This window comes from Lissotriton helveticus, chromosome 7 (assembly GCF_964261635.1).
Source record: "Lissotriton helveticus chromosome 7, aLisHel1.1, whole genome shotgun sequence".
Classification (NCBI taxonomy): Eukaryota; Metazoa; Chordata; class Amphibia; order Caudata; family Salamandridae; genus Lissotriton; species Lissotriton helveticus.
Genome location: NC_136068.1, coordinates 980,755,943 through 980,771,935, shown reverse-complemented (window position 1 = coordinate 980,771,935; position 15,993 = coordinate 980,755,943). Strand labels below are relative to the sequence as shown.

The 15,993-nt window shown below is 43.0% G+C and overlaps 1 protein-coding gene across 1 annotated transcript in view; it reads left to right on the top strand.

Annotated features, from left to right (window-relative positions):
• NDST1 (N-deacetylase and N-sulfotransferase 1) overlaps positions 1-15,993 on the top strand; it is a 379,742-nt gene that overhangs the window by 300,218 nt on the left and 63,531 nt on the right. Inside the window, exon 10 of the mRNA XM_078653600.1 lies at positions 586-709. Coding sequence (XP_078509726.1) covers positions 586-709 — 124 coding nt within the window. The remainder of the gene's footprint in view (positions 1-585; positions 710-15,993) is intronic.

Below are 15,993 nucleotides of genomic sequence, written 5' to 3'. Positions count from 1 at the left end.
GAAGAGACTAGACACTGCATTTGATACTTACAAACGTCTACCAGACGGTTGAGGAATGGTGGCTCAGGGTGTACCCCTTTGGTCTTAATCTGTTGTAATTTTCTTGTCTTTTCTTCTCCGCATTTCCTCGCCCTTATTACACACATTGAGCTTAACAATAGAACAGTGACCAACATCTAAATATTGAAATTGACCACTGCTGTTCTTCAAATGAGCTCAAGCTTGGGTTACCCTATCTGAATATTAGGATTTTATATTTCATTCAGATTCCTCAACTTCATATTTTGTGTTATTTTTAAAAAAAACAATTGTATTCAATTTCATACATTCAGACTGTAATTTTGTATTGAACTTGTAATATATATCAGTCCATTGTGGAAGTTTCCAATTTAGAGGTCTGAGAATAGGGGGTCATAATTGTTGATTGGTTATCCTAATTTGTCATTTCTATAGCGGGTTTGCCTAAGTTCTTTCAAATCATAACTATTTAGATGTGGGTAACTACCTGATTTAAGCCTTATTTTTGTTTTTATTCCAACCTATAGAAACTGTCCTGATGTTTGTTTCTTATTGGTTTTGTCATAGGCACAACAGCTCTGTATCTGTTTCTTGGGATCCACCCTGACCTCAACAGCAATTATCCAAGTTCTGAGACCTTTGAGGAGCTCCAGTTCTTCAATGGACAAAATTATCACAAGGGAATCGACTGGTAATTTCTTTAGTGCACCTTATGTGTAATGTTTGAAAACTAGAAATGAAGCGAATGGGTATACTCTCAATCATGAGATTTACATTGTGATCAATAATCTTTAGAATAATCCTTTACGTTATTTAATGTTAATTTTTTCTTTGTCAACTGTGATCCTCAGAGCTAAAATACGCTCTCCACCGATATGGGAGCTTGCTCAAAGAGAGCCTTCCCTAAGTGCCATGTGCAGTTGCCTTGGTTCTAATTTCCCATGTCTTACTTTTGTTTTGTTTTTTTAACAATTCGTATACGTTGGATATTTTTTAACAGTTTTTTTTGTCTTTTTTTGTTTTCTTGCTTCAAAGCAAATGTTTCTTCAAACTGTGAAACAAATAATGTTTTTGAGACTAGGCCTTTTATCCTTAATTTGTAGTGACTAATTACTGCACTGTCTGGTGCATTAAGGATTGTGGCTTGTAACAGCCTTTGCAAAATATTTCAGCACTCAGGTTTTTTCCCCTCAAGGTAAAATTTTTCATTTTTTGGTTCAGCTTGGGAAGCGAACTACACTTAAGAAAGCATGGGTATAGGGTTTCATCCAGTTGATGGGGCTGAATCTCCAGACCTAAAGATGGCTCACCCCAAGTTTCGGTCCACCAGTTTGAGCAGTTGGGAATCCCACTTTGTTTTCCCTCTTCTGTTGACTGGCCTCGCTGCTTAGACTGATTTTTTTATTTTTTTAAATGTTTTTGTTTTTGTTATCTAGTAGGTAAGTTAATGCGCTGTCCCAAGTCCAGCCAGAGAATTAGAAAATGCTAACCCAATTGTTCCTGCACAGGACCCTCCCATCTGCTACCCCTCCTTTTTCTTCATATGTGCAGTGTGTCACGTTTTTAGGTGATTGAAGAATCTCTTAATATCAAAGAAGGAAAAAGGTCCCCGGTGACAGGGCCACAAGACTGGTGGCTTAATAGTACTGAATTGGAATCTATATAGGAAATTTAGTACCTTGTGGTTATTCTGACAAATAGTTTACCTTAAACGTTGCATCCTATGCTCACAAAAAAAAGCATATTCGGAGTGATGGGCCTGCTGTCATTTTTAGGTCGAGCCTGTAACAGCTCTTGCGCTGTTCTGGCGAAGACTATATGTAAGGGCTTTTGAAATCTCACCTCTCCCTCTCACACGCTTGTGCGTGTGCTTTTTGTTTTGTACCAGGCTATTGGCCTTTGTGTGCGTCTTTTTAACAACGACAGCACGCAATTGGGCAAAGGCGGGCGCATTGCTCTGCTCATGGCCTATTGGTTGCGGTTACCCGCAGGGGCGCCATGTGTTTTGAATGATCATGCACTGTTGCGTGCGCGATAATTCAAAAACATGTCTCGGTGTGGCGCGCATCCACTCGCCCAGCCTAATGCTTGTTTATAGCACTGTTTCCGACATCGAGCTATGCTAGTGCCACGGCTGCTGGAAACCGCCAAGGCACTGCTATCAAGCAAGCTAAGCCTCAGCCCCAGGAGAGGGGCTCCACCGGATACAGATATTGTGGAATTTGCACTTCTTCGTTCGGATGCAATATGCCTCATATACGGTGAAACGCATCACTGTAGTCTTACAGCACCTTTTATCACAATTATCAGTACGCTGTACCCCGCCATTAAAACAGGAATACACACACACAGACACACACACAGGAAGACTATATATTTGAAATGTAAGCGTTTCCCACATCTGCGGGCCTTTGATGCTTATTTGCATATTTTTGGGGCTAGAACAAACTGTTCTATCTTCCCCCACGCACTCACACATGTGTACACACACATACAAACACACACACACACACTACTTGACAGAAGACGCTTGCAATTATTATATACTATATACGCGAGTATATTTCACCGGCAAAGCTAATTAAACATAGGTGTAGACGTATACATATAAATAATTATATATCCCTTTACTGAAACCAACGTACTTATTTATTGAGAAATGTGTGTGCAGGTATTACACCTAGTTTTATTTAGGCGCCAAAACTCCAGACTAGGTTGAGTATTAAATCAGATTTCTTTGATCACCGCTTGTTATCCGGAAGGCCTCCTCGACAATTAATCACTCAGAGCCAAATCTGCATGTCTTTGCCTTGCTGATTGCGCGCCTAGAGGTATTTTATGTTCAGTGTGAGGGATACTAATTATGTAAACGAATAAAATAAATAAAACCAACATGGGTCTCTCTTGACATCAGTCCTGTGAAGTACGGGGAAACTGGCGCGGTTTCTACATGGAATTTGCACAGAGAGAAAATGTGTCAGCCTGGTGTAAATTTACAAGTCTGTGCTGCCAGCCAGAAATTTTGTTCACCGCATAGACCATCAAAGGATTGATTAATGTGACTGCCACTCTGTGATAACAGTACAGGCTTGTAATTCAAATAAACTCGATTTTTATATTACATTGTTTATTTTAGTTTAGGATGGCATAAAAAGAGGCATGTTTTTGTATCCACAAACCAAAATGTATGCAGAATATCCTACTACGTTTTAAAGTGCATTTTTTTACAAAAATAATGAATGTTATGTGAAGCTATTTATAAAGTGCTTGTTGCCCCAAGGGGCCTAAATACTTATAAAGTCCCAAAAGCGAGACCTATTGGCTATGCCAATGCTTGTTTTAATTTATGGGAGGTGTGATATTATTTTTGCTTTATGTGTATGCAGCAAAAATCCCAGCAATGTAACAACCCTATATGTCATTCAGTGAAAACCCTGGAAGAATTTGATGTATTGGCCATGGTAGAGAAAAGGCTTTGGAGAGCTTACTTGTCCCTACATCCATGTATTTCTGTTGAGGTAATTTACCTCAACTTGTGATTGTAAGGCTCCATTTAGGAGATATGCCAGAGTGGCATTATACTGGTATAACTTAAACCAGCCACCATTGAGGTTATTGCACAAAAGTATACACAGGATATAGACTCATTTTGCATTTTCACACTTTGAGCTGTCTTGCCAAAACCTAAAGCGAGGTGATAGAGGCTTATTATCTAAGCATGACAAAGGTCTGCTAAAATTGCAACTGAAGCATATTATATGACTCCTGAGTTATCAAAGTGCCATTGCTACTTGTTCAGCGTTTTGTAGGGATGTATTGTGTGCCACTCATATTAGGCCAGGTGCAGTTTTATCTCCAGGCTAGACTAGAATCTGAAACTGTAAAATTCAGAATGAGGGTCAACCTATTGGTGAAAATAATTGTAATTGTTTGGAATCTGAATTAAGAGAGACCACTGTAAACTATGTTGGCCCTCTCTCGAGGATATTATACCTGATACTTTTCTCAGCCCTGCTTTGCACAGTTTTAGGATTTTTTTTGTTAAGGCCAATGTTTGTCAAACATAAGGTAATCACCATAAAAGATGTAATTGTTATTGTATTCTTTATAGACCCGTAATATTTTGTTTTACGCTTTTTAGACTTTAAACAACTTATATCACATCTAACATTTGGTTGAGTCAGTACAGTTCCATAGAATTTTACTCTTAATAAAGAGTTGAAGAAGACCTTGCTGGTCACATATCTATGCTTCAACTCCAAGATGTTCTTGGTACAGAGATGTTCCTTGGCCCTGACAGTGTTGAAGTTGACAGGTTTAGAGGGCAACAGGCATATGAGGTAGAGTAGTGCTACAATATTCAGTTCATAGATTGATGATGCAAACATCGGGTAGTTACTACTGTAGGCTTTCAATTGCCACTTTGTTCAGCAGCTGTGTCTCAGGTTAGTAGTGAGTAGCTAACATTACCAGTTCATTTTGGGGCCCCAACAGCTTCACAATTGTTTACAAAACTCCTATCTTCCTGTATCTGGACGATTGGCTGCTACAGAGGAAGATCCACAAGCAGTGCCTCATCCATACTCAACAGTGACCATTCTACACACATTAAGTTTTACAGTGAACAACAGAAAGTCTTGATTTGCCATGGGGAGCAACACTAAATGCATTACTGACTTCCGTACCCCAACAACAAGAGATGGCATTTCAAAGGCTGCTTCCCCTATCCACAGATATCAGCTGTTTAAAGTATGAGGGCAATCATGAACTTCTACAGCATGATGGTGCCCTTCATTGCAAGAGCCCCAAATGCTTTCTTGCTTATGCACTCATTTCAGGAGTGTCTTGCCAAGTAATGGTCACAAACGACTGGGCAGTTGGAGAATTTCAAGTTGGCAGAGCCCAGAGTTCAGCACAAACTACAGTGGTGGAACAACAAGAACTTGGTAGATTGAGTCTTGATCAGAAGCCGCAAGTAATTAGCAACAAAGACACATCCCTTTCACTGCGAGCAGCTCAGTTCAGCCATCTTATGGTGTAGCTGTGGAAAAGTAAATTTTGCCATGTTATATGTGCCTACGTGTTCCCCATATTTTGTTATATGTGCATGATCGATATGCATGTATTCCCCTCTGATCGATTAAAGACGCAATTACAGTTGTGTCCATCTCTAGTATGCCAGTTTCCAGTCTTCGTGAAAGCAACGAATTTTAGGCCTATGTAAACCTACGTTGCCACATTTTACAGTGTGCACGTTAATTCATTGAATTGTCCCCGTTTCTAGGCCTCAAAAGGGCCCGGACTCAGATTCAGCTCCAGTCTCCTGAACCCTCTCCGAGGAGCGATACAGCCCCCACCTGTATCCCTGACCCTTCGCTTACTTCTTGCCACGCAGTGCCCGGCCCGGCCCGGCTCTGCCTCCCAGTCTGCCAAGAGTATGTTATGTTTCTAGTTATCAGTTCAACCCTCCTTCTCTGCATTCCTAAGCTACTGAATCGCATCAATAGTTTCCGTCATGGTCTAGCCTTTATGTCTCCATGTAAGAGAAATACTGTATTAATATTCATAGAATATTCCTCACACACACAATACATATAGAATTATGCACGCACCAGTCTTAGTGTCCATTAGCCTTTGCCCTGATAACTTTTGGATTCTATCAACATGTACTCTAAACACCAGATACTAGATATGCCTGGGTACATGTTGCTCTGACACTCCAGACTTTAGTCTCCTCTTCTAGCGCAGAAGTCATAGCCCCCAGTTCTCCCTGGTAACACGTCATTGCCCATTTGCGCGCACCACTAGGTTAGAGGTCCCAGCTGCTCAGGTAGCCCCCTCCATGTTTCCGCCCCTTTTATGACATATTCTGTTACGTTTACATCACATGTCTATGTATACGCCCTGTACACGCCTTCTTGTTACATCATTTTGCCCTTATCTTTCGCGACTGTTACGAACCACGCCTACTGTATTGAATGTAATGCATTTGTTTTGATATATATACTGTGCACTGTTATTAAAAGTTAGCCTGTCCCAGCCTAGCCTATTCCTGCCCCCGGCAGCTGCCATCCTATTCCCGTGCAGGCTGTCCTGTTCCTGTCCTTTATGCCTGATTAAAGCCTGTAAACTCTAGCTACCTCGAATTTTGACTCTTATTTATTGAGCTACCTGTTTATTGATTATTCTGAAAAATAGATCCGGTAATAAATTATTTATTTACCACATAATGGCGCCCGAACAGGGACTTGCCCTTTCCCCACGCGCCGGAGAAGCCACGCAGGCCCCCTGATCCTCTGCAGCCGTGACGGAACCATACCGTGCACGTGCAGATATTTCTGCTTCAAGTATCCCTCAGGCCCACGGAGGAGACGGAGGTTGCGGTCCAGCATCCAGACGAGGCGGTGGAGGAACGCGGCGAGTCCCGACCAGAGCCCAAGCCGAGAGTCCAAGGTCCGAGGTATCCGGAGGCCCACCTGTAACTGAAGTCCGAAGTTCGTAGTCCGTCGTCGTAGCAGTCCAGTCCGAGGCCTTCCGTTCTTGCTGCCCGGTGAGTACCGTTGCTGGGGTAGTATCTAGACAGGGTCAAAAGTAATTTGTCTCTGGTCCGTGGGTTTGGGTACACAGATCCAACACGAAGTGTCCACCTAGGTGGATGCGGGTCCTGACGTGTCTCTTTGTGGGACCGGTAAGTTTCGTACTGTTTTAGCAGTGCATCTAGTCATTCTAGTAAGTTTCTGTTCCAGTAAGTTCTGTTTCTTGAGAAAATTCAGTATTCTGTTCGAACTGTTATTATAAATGTTATTCCATGTGTTTTCAATGTCGTAGTATGAGTGATTCGTTTTTCAGTTATTATTGTGTTTATCGTGTATTGTATTGTGTCCAGACTCCAGCCTAAATTATGCCTCTATTTTCGAGGTTACGTCAGTTAAAAACTAGAAAAGGTCTGCTCGAGGAAGCAGTTCCTGTCCCGCCTAGGGACAGTCCAGGTCATTTTATGTATCATAAGCATGGCATAAGTGCCATATTATATCTAGACTTATGGGTGGAGTACACCAAGGAATTAGAAGAGAAATATAGATTGCCCGTGTCAGGTACATGGGATGCCGAGTGTATCATGCGAGTAGAAGAAGCATTATGGAAAAAGAAATCCAGACAGTCCCAGAAAGATGCCATCGAGTTATGGCGCAAAGAATCTCATAGAAGAACAGAAAAAGAAATCAGAAAGACAGAATTAAGTAGGGAATCCCCAGAAAGAGCCCAAGAAAGGGAATTAATAGAAATAGGTGAACGAGTTAAAGCCGAACAGTCAGACAGACAGAGAAATGCCCTTATTAAGGGTATGTATCCTCTTCTTGCCGAGGGCTTGCCGAAAGCAACCCCGGAAGCACCATGTAATTTCCCGCCGCCATTAGTTCCGATTAAGCTACGTCACAAACCGACCGCAGCTGATATTTTTCTCTCGTCCTATTTGGACGACACAGTCCCAGAATATGCCAATCCTGTTCCGCCTGCTCCTGTAAATAATGTAATTCCTGTTCCTCCAGCCACCGGGGCACCCGTTACAGCACCTGTTACGGTACCCCCGGTCCAGCCCACAGTACAAGTACCCGCTACATCAGTCACTCTGCCAGCCCGTACGATACCCGTCGACGATTCCAGTTTAAGAGCCGCGGGGGGTGGGGGGAGTCCTCCTTGTACCCCGCCGCAACACAAGACGTGTGACATTACTCGAGCTACATGCCCGAGCGTTACAGCGGTCGCCCAAAAATCAGTCAGTTGCCGATATCAAACGAGCTCTTACCGAATGCCGTTATGATCCAGTCCCAGGCGACAATGATATGGTCATATATTCATTGCGTGTAAGACGGGTGACCGAATATTTGGACACCCTACCGAATATGAAAGAAGATCTAGACAGAATATATCGTATCATCCGTACAGGAGTAGATCCAGAAAGTATTGGCGAAGCCATGTCTCAAAGAAAAGTCGAGATCCAGCTCATGCTATTAAAGTTTCTAATTAATTGTTTAATAAGGGAACAAGATTATCCAACTAAAGATCCGGAAGAAATGAAAGTCCTGACCAGATGGAGTGATCATATAGCCGAGGGAAGACACAAGACACAGAACTGTATAGACAGTATGTATAGGAAGATCCGTAGGGAAATAATAAAGTTACACGAGAAACGAAAAGCAGCACAAGTAAGCGAGAAAGAAGACAACTCTTCTACCGAAGAGGTAGACGACGAGAATCCCACCAGAATAGCGTATGTAGGTAGTACTAGACTTCCCGACCGACATTCACGCCTAGAACACAAGAAAGTTTTTCCTTCTCCAGCACCAGAACAAGGTTCTCTTGAGCAAGTATTTCAAGCTACCGATCACATTCTGAAATCACGAATCGGTTATAGTGAACTTAGTACCATGCATGAACAAGAACTAGCCCGATCAGCAGTCCGATGGACTACTGATTCTACCACTTTTCCAGACGAAATAGTGGCACAAATGTTTCTGAAACTGCCCCCAGCCGAGCAGCGACTGGTGGGTATGTATATGATCCAGCACCTCATTACACTGTATGAGGGACAGCATTCTGATCCAGGTCCGTTGCATGATGTTCTGAACGAGTTACTCCAGTATAAATGGAGAGGTTTAGGTACCGATTTAATTAGTATCATTCTAGAACAGCGCCACAAATATAGAACGTTTTTGAATCCGCATTTTGTTCACGTCTCACCTCCAGAAAGTAAACCATTTTACATAGATAGACAGCATCCGTTACGAGAAGTACACCCAGTTAGGACTGCGGGTGGTGAAATGCAACGAGTATTTGTTTACACCCCTATCACCAAGATGGAACTCTTAGAGATGAAGAAGTTAATTCCCTGTCACGACAAAGATCCAGCAGGGTTTCATCGAGAATTAAAAGACATGCTCCGTATGGGAGAATACACGTATCCTGATATCATTAAAATGTTAAAGGTCCTGTTGCCCGCAGGGGTATATGAACAACTCAAGGAAAAAGAATGGGAGGTGGGAGAGAAAAAGATTGATTGGACAGCTCTAGAAGCTGAAGATACTTCACGAGTACCAGGTACCGGTCTTGGGGGCTAAGGTTAAAGAATTGCCCGAGTTATTGATACAGGTTCTGCCAAGGTTACTAGCCACGAAAAAGGAAGATTGGGATGCAATCTCAGCATGTAAACAGAAACAGGATGAAGACACTAGTGATTTTTATTCTAGATTTGAAAAATGTTTTATTATTAACAGTGGTTTGAAGACGAGTAGTGAATCGTACCCTCATCTTTTTGTTACCAAACTAGTCGAGAATTCAAGTCCACAAGTTAAAAATCGAGTTTTGAAAGTCGAAAGTAGTTGGCAAGCTAATACTCCGTCACAAATGCTCCAGATGCTCCAGTATCACCAGAATAGAATCAGGGAAGAGCAAGAACACGAAAGGAGACGTATGAAAGACACGAAAATGAAAGTATTAGTTGCACAATCTGTTCCACAAGACAGTCAGAAGAGGGGTCCGAATCAAGCCAGTCATCCTGCAGCTCCCGTTAAAGGGACTTGCAATTATTGTAAACAGCCAGGTCATTTTATAAACAAGTGTGCAGTTCTGAAACACAACATAGCTACTGGTAAGACTAAAGAAAGACCACGTCCGCCTAGACAAGAACAAGTTTCACAGACTTCTCAGTCACCACAGAATGCACAGCAGACAGTTCCAGCACCGCAGCCAATCGCTGCAACACAGCATGTTACACAGCAGATGTACCAATATGCTCAGTCAGAGTATCCAGAGTATCAACAGTATTCATGAAACAGCCTAGAGAGGGAGGTAGGCTTGCCTCTCATCGAGATACCTGTAGATCAAGAGGGTCCCTACGTACACAGTCAAGTATTAGGGAAAGACAGAAAGTTTTTGATTGATACAGGGGCAAGTAGGACTACTATCAGTCATGACGAGGTTCCAGGGGCTCCGCTCTCAGGCTCTAAAAATGTTTCCCTTGGATTTTCAGGAAAGCCTATTGTTAATGAAATTTCGAAACCAGTTTCCCTAGAAGTTGGTCCATTGTCCCGAACTACTGATTTATTACTTACAAAGTCATGTCCAGAAAATTTGTTAGGCATTAAAACACTGAAAGAATTAGGTGCAGTAATTTGCTGCTCCCCAGAAGGAGTTCGATTGTTTTTACGTGACTTTAAAGGTCACTATGTATTACGTGATTTTGATCCAAGATTACTGAATGTTCCACAGCATTTATGGGCGCAAGGTCCAACTGATGTAGGATGTATGCACATCACACCCCATCGTGTGACTCTCAAACAAGGTATAGTTTTGCCACGAATCAGACAGTACAGATTGCCACCTGAGGCTGTAGTAGCCTTATCCAAAATTATAGACGAGCTTATTGTTCAAGGAGTGGTTGTAGAAACTGACTCCAATGTATGTAATTCTCCTATCATTCCGGTCCTGAAACGTACTGATCCCAATGCACCTCCAGTATATCGATTAGTGATTGACCTTCGAGAACTTAATAAATGTATCATACCCCAGTATCCAGTAGTCCCAGATATTTCTTCTCTATTGACAGCCATTGATTCTGAAGCTACATTTTTCACTGTTATCGACCTCAAGAATGCATTTTTCAGTGTCCCGATTCATCCAGACAGCCAGTACCTTTTCGGTTTTTGTTTAAATGGAAGGAGCTATAAATTCACACGAGCTCCTCAAGGTTTCACAGAAAGTCCTAGCATTTACAGTCAAGCACTTAAGAGACAACTAGACAATATTCACATGCCAACTGACACTGCCCTGCTCCAGTATGTCGATGATCTACTGATCACAGCCCGTTCTGAGTGTGACTGCGAGCGAGCGTCACTTACAGTTCTGTATTTCCTGGCCGAGCAGGGGCACAAGGTGTCCCCTTCCAAATTACAATTCTGTGTCCAGCAAGTGATCTACTTAGGCCACTTACTGTCCAAGTGGGGTAGGCAGTTGACACCAGACCGTATCCAGTTAATAGCGAGTCTTCCACAGCCCAAGACACAGAAGGAGGTACGAGCTTTTATTGGCCTCACTTCTTACTGTAGACAATGGATTCCTCAGTATGCATTCCTAGCCAAGCCACTGATGCAGTTAACGACACAGGAGGCAGCCGTATCGACTGTCCTCCCTTGGACATCTGAACATACACTTGTTTTTAATGAATTAAAGAAAGCTTTATGCCAAGCACCTGTTCTAGCAACACCGAACTACAGTAAGCCTTTTACACTTTTTGTCACAGAACGCGATGGTACTGCATTATCTGTTCTCACACAAGATCAAGCCGGACAGTACAAGCCCTGTGCTTATTTTTCAAGCACATTAGATCCAGTAGCCCAGGCACTGCCTGCGTGCCTCAAGTCAGTTGCAGCCACAGCTCTAGCAATCAGACAGAGTGATTCCATAGTGTTAGGACACTCCCTGACAGTACAAGTTCCACACTCCGTGGAAGTTCTTTTAAACCGAACACAGACTCAGCACTTGACAATTGCACGTTTAACAGGTTATGAACTGACACTGTTCCAGCCACACATAGAAATCAGACGCTGCAACATTCTAAATCCTGCTACACTGTTACCGTCAGTTACTTCAAATCCTGCCACACATGACTGTGTGGAAGTTGTTAACACTATGACTAAGCCAAGACAAGACCTGACAGACATTGCATTACCTAATCCCGACCTGACACTTTATGTGGATGGTTCATGTATGAGAACAAGTACAGGAGAACTAGTAGCCGCGTATGCAGTGACTACTGAAACTGAAGTTATAGAAACACATCGTATTGACACCCTGTCTGCTCAAGCAGCAGAGCTAGTCGCTCTGACCCAAGCCTGCATACGTGCCAAGAACCTGAAAGTAAATATATATACAGATTCACGTTATGCATTCGGAGTCGTACATGACTTTGGAGTGCTCTGGCAGGAGAGAGGTTTCATGACTTCTCATGGAACCAAGATTCAGCATGGTCTCCTCATTCAAGCTCTGTTAGATGCAATACATTTACCGACAGCTATTGCTATCATGAAGTGCAAGGCACATACGAAAGTTACTGACATTATTTCCCAAGGTAACGATCTAGCAGATCGAACAGCTAAGCTTACAGCTCAGACTCTAGACATTCCAGTTAACACAACACAGACATTCAATCCAGATCAGACTACTTGTATGACAGTTAAGGACCCTACACAAGATGTCATAGACATACAGTTACATGCTACTCCTGAGGAAATCAAGAAATGGTCCGAACAAGGAGGGGTCCAGACAGATCAAGGATGGGTGACGAAGGGAAAAGCCACATGGTTTCTCCCCGACTCTATGGTTCAAGTCATTATTAATACCGCACATAGTCCAGCACATTTAGGAGAAAAAGCTATGTTGGACAGTATTCAGAACCTATGGTTCAACAAGCACTTACGAGCTGCAGCCAAGCAGAAAGTCCGTACCTGTATGATATGTTGTCAGTTCAATCCAGGTAAAAGTGTCCCGGTGGAACAAGGTGGATTCCAACCTCCTGACCACCCTTTTGAAGTCCTCCAGATGGATTACATTCAGATGGAGCGATGTCGAGGTTTCAAGTATGTCCTTGTAGTTGTATGCGCTTTGTCCAGGTGGACAGAAGCATATCCAGTTCCAGATTACACAGCAGCGACCACTGCCAGGCAGTTGGTTCGTGAATTCTTTCCCCGCTATGGACTCCCTAGGGTCGTGTATTCTGATAACGGCCAGCCATTCTCATCTGAACTTATGAAACAAGTTTCCCTTTTGTTAGGGTACCAGTGGAAGTTCCATTGTGTGCGCCATCCTGAAGCAGCCGGTCTCGTAGAGAGACATAATCAGACCTTGAAAATCCGTATTGCCAAGACATGTAAAGAGAAAGGTGTAGACTGGCTAGTTGCCCTGCCAGTAGCCTTATTCTATATGCGGATGGTTGCACATTCCAGATCAGGTCTGTCCCCGTATGAGGTCGTATTCGGCCGCCCCCCAAACATGTGGGGTACACCTAGACCCCGCAGTATTACAGATGTTTCCAGTAATATGCTGACAGATTACCTAGCTTCCTTGATGTCTGCCCTACACTCTTGTCGTTCACAGGTTGCCGCCGCATTTCCAGACAACACCGAGGTGAAACCGCATGAGGTAATTCCAGGCGACCTTGTCCTCGTCAGGAATTTTGATCGTTCAAGTCCACTGGAACCCCGTTGGAAGGAGCCTCGCCTAGTCTTGTTAACCACGAGGACTGCAGTCAAGTTAGAAGGCCGCAAGGGATGGGTCCACCTGTCCCACGTCAAAAAATTCCATGGATTTCGTGAAAAGACATTTTCAAAGGACATTACTAAAGACTGCCTAAAAAGAGACTCTGAACTTGATCCTGAACTTAAAGTTCCTCTGTTAGAGAAAACTCCGCAGCAGGAGTATAAAGAGAAACTCCGGTCTAGTAAAATAAGTCAGCCAGTTTAATTGTCTAAGTCCCTCTCGGGTGAAACGGTTAGACAGGTCCCTGACATGTATGAGATAGACCCCCATAGTGAGAGAGTTAGTCAAAACTCTATACGATGTATTATTGTTCTAAGTTTCTTATTGTTTCTGAGTTTTATGGTTACCTGCACAAGTTATGCTTTACATTTATGTTTTCCAAGTTCACATGTAAACAAGTTTGCTAATGCTACAGTAGAGCACACATTTAGTGATCTGCCTCCTCACGAGCTATCCTATCGTCTTGCTATGCGAAATAATACATTCATTAGAATGTTACACTATTCACACCAGACCAGCAATGCCACTAATTGTTGGGTGTGTGGTCGACTCCCCCCTTTCCAGACCCCGAAGGGAGTTCTGCCACTCTTTCCTTATCCATTTTCACATAATGGTTCGTGTGGAGCATGGTCCACGTTAACGTCATCCTCAAATGATATGTCCCTTCTGAATAGAACATGTTTTCCAGACAAGCAAGGTCTCTCCCATAGAACAGGGTTAGATCTAGAAAATGAAGTATATGATTTGGGTAATTATTCTTCGAATTTTATGATCTTGAATGTTCAGTCTGATACTACTCCAGATTTACCTACTATTTCAGTACTACCAGTCAAAGGCGAATTATGTGTCAGAAAGAATGGTTCCGCACATGTAGGACATAGTGATTGTACTACTATTGTCGAGTATAGTGACAGTGGGAAATCTATTTTCAAAGCCTCACGTCACTCTTATTTTGTTTGTGGTCAGACCGCATATGTTCGTCTGCCCCTCGATTGGGATGGAACATGTTACATTGCCTTCCTACTGCCACCAGTTTTTCTAGCCCCATCTGATTATCACAGAAACACACATCTAGTGCACGTCAGACCTAGAAGGGAGATAGAGTCCCCAATTGTCGATCAAACTGAAACTACTCTAGAACAATATCAAGACTTTAATAAAGGTTTCTTTTTCTTTATAGGACCTGTCCAGAATAGTAAGTTAATACGTAGGTTAACCAGAACCCTCGAAGCAGTAGTGAATGAGACTACTTCTGCTCTAGGTAACTTAACCGAAGAGCAATCTGCTATGAGATTTGTCGTGCTCCAAAATCGTCTCGTTCTTGACGTCATACTGGCCGATAGAGGAGGAGCATGTAGAGTCATCGGGTCTAGTTGCTGCATTTTCATTCCTAATAACGCGCCGTCTGTTTATTCAGCTATAACCAGACTTCATAAAATTGCCCATCAGTTACACCAGAATCCAGGCACCTGGACATGGTCCGGTTGGCTCTGGAGTATTATATCTGCCTGGGGATGGAAAGTATTGTCATTCCTAGGTATTGCAGTAATGATCATATTCAGTTGCTGCCTCTGTATACAATGTGGCCCTGCGATTTGCGGCATTTGCGCTACCTCTTGTATTCCTAGTCCTAGATCCCGTTCCAAGACAATTCGAGACGAGCAAATGATGCTATATGAAATGATAGATGGTATCATGAATATTGATGTTTCCTGATGGAAACGTAGGGCACAAGGAGGGAATGTGGAAAAGTAAATTTTGCCATGTTATATGTGCCTACGTGTTCCCCATATTTTGTTATATGTGCATGATCGATATGCATGTATTCCCCTCTGATCGATTAAAGACGCAATTACAGTTGTGTCCATCTCTAGTATGCCAGTTTCCAGTCTTCGTGAAAGCAACGTATATTAGGCCTATGTAAACCTACGTTGCCACATTTTACAGTGTGCACGTTAATTCATTGAATTGTCCCCGTTTCTAGGCCTCAAAAGGGCCCGGACTCAGATTCAGCTCCAGTCTCCTGAACCCTCTCCGAGGAGCGATACAGCCCCCACCTGTATCCCTGACCCTTCGCTTACTTCTTGCCACGCAGTGCCCGGCCCGGCCCTGCCTCCCAGTCTGCCAAGAGTATGTTATGTTTCTAGTTATCAGTTCAACCCTCCTTCTCTGCATTCCTAAGCTACTGAATCGCATCAATAGTTTCCGTCATGGTCTAGCCTTTATGTCTCCATGTAAGAGAAATACTGTATTAATATTCATAGAATATTCCTCACACACACAATACATATAGAATTATGCACGCACCAGTCTTAGTGTCCATTAGCCTTTGCCCTGATAACTTTTGGATTCTATCAACATGTACTCTAAACACCAGATACTAGATATGCCTGGGTACATGTTGCTCTGACACTCCAGACTTTAGTCTCCTCTTCTAGCGCAGAAGTCATAGCCCCCAGTTCTCCCTGGTAACACGTCATTGCCCATTTGCGCGCACCACTAGGTTAGAGGTCCCAGCTGCTCAGGTAGCCCCCTCCATGTTTCCGCCCCTTTTATGACATATTCTGTTACGTTTACATCACATGTCTATGTATACGCCCTGTACACGCCTTCTTGTTACATCATTTTGCCCTTATCTTTCGCGACTGTTACGAACCACGCCTA